We start from the raw sequence: 5,380 nt of genomic DNA, 5'->3' as shown, positions 1-5,380 counted from the left end.
GGCTGCGGAGCCCCCCTCGCAAGAGCCGGTCAAGCGAAGCTGTGAATGGCAGTCAGTGCTCAGTGCAACGTCCCGGTACAGGTTTATTGTAAGCTTTGTCACAACAGCACGGCCGGCCAGTGGAACCGGCCTACAGATAGGTAACTACACAGCACATGGACTGGGCGCCCAGAGAAGTCATCCATAAAGGCAGGTATAGCTCCGTAAAAAATCAGTCCCGCGGACTTCTAACTACTTAGTATTATCAGTGGAAGCCAGTGTTTCCCTATGGATCATATGTCAAAAGTCTACATCCGCCATCTCTTCAGACCAACTTAATCTGTACATAACCACAACCGTACAAACTCAAAGATGATCATCTTGAAATCCCATGTACAAAACAGGGCATGGAATCACAAACAGCAGTGCAGGTAACGAGTGCGACCACGGCAAATACCACTTGTGAGGGAAAGGAAAAGATCAGTTTTTAAATGTGCTGTCATCACAGTTCGATGGAGTTATCCAAAAGTTTAAAATACATGCGGATACAATAAAATCTTTTATTTTCCAACCCAGACAAAGAGAACTTAACGGTCATTTACATCATTAGCTGCCAAATACAGATCAGTACGTGAGGCAAATCACACTTAAGAAACTTCTACACCATCAAAGAGCTAGGATTGATACTGGTCTATTTTCCACACTAACGATGCAACAAGTCTTAAAAAGCAAATCACAATTTGCAGGACGCGCTACTAAAGTACAGCACTGAGTTACACCAGGTTTACACATTGCACTCTGACACCCAAAACCACTTTGAGAAGCGTTACATTCCGCGCACGGCACATCAGCAATCGCGAGGCGAGGTGCGTACTTCCAAAGAAAATGCAAGGGGCATTGAGTTTGGTGAAAATGAATGTGTTGAAAATATTACAGCAGTTTCAAACATTAGGTCTTAAAGCCACACTGTTTAACACATGGAAGACCCTACCGGAATGTCTGATACCGGACAGCCTGGAGCCCATCTCAAACAGGTACACCAGGGATGTTCGTTCAAGCAGACACTGCAAATAGGTCAGTAAACGGGAACCGTTTTGGCTCCACGGCCACCTGAGCCTCCCCAGGGAGCACAGCAATGGTGCTGCCCACCTCTGGTTCTGCTGCCCAGTGCCCAGGGCAAAGGCCAGGAGTTGCAAAATCAGGGGGTTTATCCCCATTTCTGCCACTGGCTCTGGTGGGTTGGTCCAATTCTGCATCTCTGTTTACCCACGGGTGACCAGACACATCTTGTGTCGCTGGCAACATGCTGTCACCAGGCCAAGCTCTAAAAACCAGAGCAGAACCTCAATGGATAAACTCAATGGCTTGGGATGGAAAATACTTGTAAAAGGTATTTACAAAAGTTGAAAGAGATTAAATACAATGCCACATTCATGTCCCAAAAGCGCTTTCACTACAGTGCATGTTTAAAAATACAGAGCTTTTTTAAAGTACATATATTGAAGATTAGATTGTGCTTTAACAAAAAAACCATTACTTCTCAATTTGACTAACAGGAAAACTGAGTGCTGGGAAAAATACTGATTAAAAACACCCAATTTTATATATTCTGCTTTTCACATAACATTTTGCTATACATGGGATGCAAGTAAATATAAAAATACCTTTTTATTCAAGCAGCAGGGTGATCAAAATGAAGAGTATTAATATAGGAGGGCTGGGTTTACAAAACTAAGGTAAGTGATTAGAGTGAGATAGGGAGAAACTATAATCCAAATTAACTTTTATACAGTATTCTAAAAGAAATCTTTATCATAGACAACTCTTAATATAGAAACAAGTCAGTATTTGGAACTTCAACATTAAATATAGATTATGTAAAATACAATCTACACCAAACTGACTCACGCTCAGAGTCCTGAGGAAGTCGGTGGAGCCGCTCACATGAATGAGCTTTGGTCCTCAGGCCTCAAAACACCCGAAGACCTGACAAAGCTTTGTCAGTGGATTCCGAACTTCCAGGTTGGTGTTTCAGCCCAGTCCTCCATGCAGAGAGCAGGGAAAAACGAGCTTAAAGGGAAGACTCTGCAATACTATGGAAAATGAGCTATAAAAAGGATTATACTGTAATTGCCATTTTCAGCTTTGCCAAGCGGACCGTTTGTGGCCGCAGTACTTATCTGTTCACAGAAAGGTTTTACATTATGAAAAGCAGTCACTTTGCAACTCTCAATGTGCATGTCTTAGAAAAAAATGGGGCGCAGGGGGGATTTATAGAGGAAATAAAAAATTAAAATGGATTACAACAGTGCCAACTGCATATGAACTTCAACCGTGTTGAACTGAAGTGATCACAGTTTGGAGTAAAGGCCATTAACATGGATTTTAAAATAATCCCTCACATAAATGTCACACACAGCCCAAGTGAGATTAGGCGAGTAACACATTTAAACAGCATTAAGCTTCAGAAGAAAGAGAAAAATAAACTCCCCCCACAGCTACATTCAGTGAAGCGTCACATCCAACAAAAGCTCTACCCAGCGAAGCAAGAAGCTGAAGCCCAAGGGCCGAGCTGGAGCCGGCGCTCACGGGTGAAGCAGCACCTCCTGGTATTTGCTCCCCTTGCTTGTCAGCCAGGCCCTACCACAGGCCAGTTTTTGTTGCGTTTTTTTAGACATTATGGAATACATAGTTCTTCAGCTGTGGCCCGTTTTACCCCCATTATGTTGATACTGTGCTCATCACCATGGTTTAGCTGCTATCCCTCCCTCCCCTCATCTAGACCCTCAGATGCCACACGCGTTACACCACGTTCCGGCCTCTCTTCCCTGAGGTTACCTTTGTTTCAATGCATTTCAGCAAACCTTAAGCAGGCAGTAGCAGTCTGCCAAGCCACTTAACTCTAAGGTTACAAACACATAGAATCCTTCAAAGTAAAATTGCTTCAAAGCTCCTGCACCCCTTTGCAACACAACTGTTTAATACACCCTTCTCATAAGGTGACTCACTTTCCCCAGAAGAGTGAGGACACAGACTTCAAGCAAAAAGCTCCTATAAAACTATTACAATTTTAGAAAAAAAATCCAGATCTTCCTGAAGATAATTTATTGCCGCTTATTGGTCCTGAGAAAGCTTTAAGCAACAATACATTTGCAAGTGGTTTAACTGCTGCCTTTTTTGAGAAAGTACGTGGGTCCCGAGACTAAAAATCATGGTTTACCCTATGCTTGGAAAAATGCTTCACGGTGAGTATCAAGTATGAATTACAATTTGCCACGCTACATCTCTTCCCTTTGTGTCAAGAGCCTTCCTTCCAGACACCAAATTAAAGTTCTCGAGATGAAATGCAATGAAATAATGCCACACGTGCGCTTCTCAATTCCTCCTGTGGGACTGGCATTAAAGAGCTCCAAATCTATGAAATCTTCCTTCACCCTTATTCCCCACTTCCTATTAAAAGCCACGGTGTGAATTTTTTGGCCTGGATACCAGAAAATTCTTCATCTGATACTCTATGAAAGGCAACTTCAAGGCAATGAAATAAGCCAACAATAAAACAAAAACGTTCACAACTTCGTAAGAAAAAGAAATGTGGACCCACAGCAGTTACTTCTCAATGGAAGTGTTTGGTAGCTTATTTTTTTGTTCTTTTTAACTTTTAAAGTGTCAAATTTGCATATGTTTTAGCTCAATTTCAAGATTTGAAAGACTACTCAATTTGCTTTTATAAAAACTTTACAAAAGATGTTTTTAAATGCTTGTAAAAGTAAGCGTTTATCTACTGAGAAAATTCGAGTACTGGATAAAACTCTCTGAATATACAGCTGAAGTTCTTAAACATTTGTTTTTTCCTACAAGTATAATGGCTGAGTGTATAATCTAGATAAATTAGTCTCACACATGATGAAAAGTTATAACTTTTGCACACTTTTTACCATGTGATGTTTTGTTGCTTTGTAACTTCAAACGAGACAGTGCTTAGGAATTTTCTAGAGCTGGTGTACAGTGGTCTATAGGGGCTGGTTCATTGGTTACTGCCTCTGTCCAGGTTCTCAATCAGCCGAGAAAGACGAATGTTCAGAAGTCTGATCTGACTATCGAGGTGGTCCATCTTCTCCTCGAGGCTGCTGTTGCTGTTTCTTCTCCAGTAAAATCCAACTGGCCCCGTCATGAAGTAGACTGCTACAACAAAGCAGAGAGGCAGGACAGCGTGTTCCGGGTCACCTTCATACTTCTGGAGGATGTACACGCACGAGAGAGTGAAAAGGGCAACCCTCGCAATCCAGAAGAAACGACCAAACAGCATGTGCAGGAGATAGAAGAAGAATCCAAGGAAGAGAGATAAAAACCAATAGGCGAGTAAAATGGCACCAATTAGTAGAAGAGCACGGGTTGGGCTGTTGGCAATTGCTGCTGGGCTGAAATAATGAGTCAGGTTGGAGGCTGAAAAACAAAGGAAAAGTCACAGAGCATTAACGAGAACATGCCAAACGGTAATGGTAAAAATGCAACACAGCGTCCAAGGGTCATGCAGTGGGGTCACAGCTCTGACTTTTCTAAAGGAAGGGGTAAAGCTAATTCATCCTTTTCTGGATGGACCTTCTTCAAATCCCTGGCTCGGCTCCAATGTTGCAATTGAATTAATTCCTTTAAAGTAAAGGTTCTTGAAAGACAAACTATTGCAGGGCCTATGGTCAAAGCTCATACTGAGGCTAAAGATCCTCTTTGTGAAAGTAATATTCTAAGGCTCTCAAGTGTACCTTTCCTTCTTCTAGTCCTCCTTTATTTCCCTGCACTGTTCCTGGCTGCATGCATCTATGTAGCGATGATACAAAGAAACCACCCATGACTTGTAATGCCCTTTATAGACAGGTACAGAAAACAAATGGCTGGTTTTAGTCCTCTTGTTTGAAGGTACTAATAGCAAAATCAAAGCCAGGTGAAGCAGACAGATACCACTGATGGATGCTTAATCCAGCGTGATAAAATGTAATTATTTTCCCACATGGCCTGTGCTTGTCAACATTGGTACAGACTGATACAGTTCGAGAGTTAAGAGGCATCACACTTACCATCAATTCCAAGAACATCTAACAAATCAGTCCATATCCTCCAGAATGTGTCCATTAATACATCCACCCCATTGACAAACCTCTCTGTCAGCCTTGAGAAAAACTGAGAAAATTGAAAATGAAAAAAATAAAAATCCTCAGTTCCTTAAACACTCTTCCACTTTGAGACTTACTAGTTATGAGAATTATAATTCACTAGACAAGAATTACAGGGTATTCTTAAGTCCTCAAGGAAAAAGAATGCTTTTTAACTTTGCAAATCATACATTTACTTATTACAATCGTCCTTATTCTGGGTATTTTGCCATGTAAATGTATATAATAACAGG

The 5,380-nt window shown here is 41.5% G+C and overlaps 1 protein-coding gene across 1 annotated transcript; it reads right to left on the bottom strand.

Annotated features, from left to right (window-relative positions):
* Positions 1-3,624: 3,624 nt before the first annotated feature.
* Positions 3,625-5,151, bottom strand: BRI3BP (BRI3 binding protein). The gene is made up of 2 exons (XM_010022438.1): positions 5,052-5,151; positions 3,625-4,422 (listed from the first exon to the last, which is right to left on the bottom strand). The coding sequence occupies exons 1-2, from the start codon at positions 5,104-5,106 to the stop codon at positions 4,004-4,006; spliced, it is 474 nt and encodes a 157-aa protein (XP_010020740.1). The 5' UTR covers positions 5,107-5,151; the 3' UTR covers positions 3,625-4,003.
* Between the last annotated feature and the right edge of the window lie 229 nt (positions 5,152-5,380).

The sequence above is a fragment of the Nestor notabilis genome, unplaced genomic scaffold (genome assembly GCF_000696875.1).
Source record: "Nestor notabilis isolate BGI_N333 unplaced genomic scaffold, ASM69687v1 Scaffold25189, whole genome shotgun sequence".
NCBI classification, from domain to species: domain Eukaryota; kingdom Metazoa; phylum Chordata; class Aves; order Psittaciformes; family Psittacidae; genus Nestor; species Nestor notabilis.
This window is presented reverse-complemented; position numbering and strand designations above follow the sequence as displayed.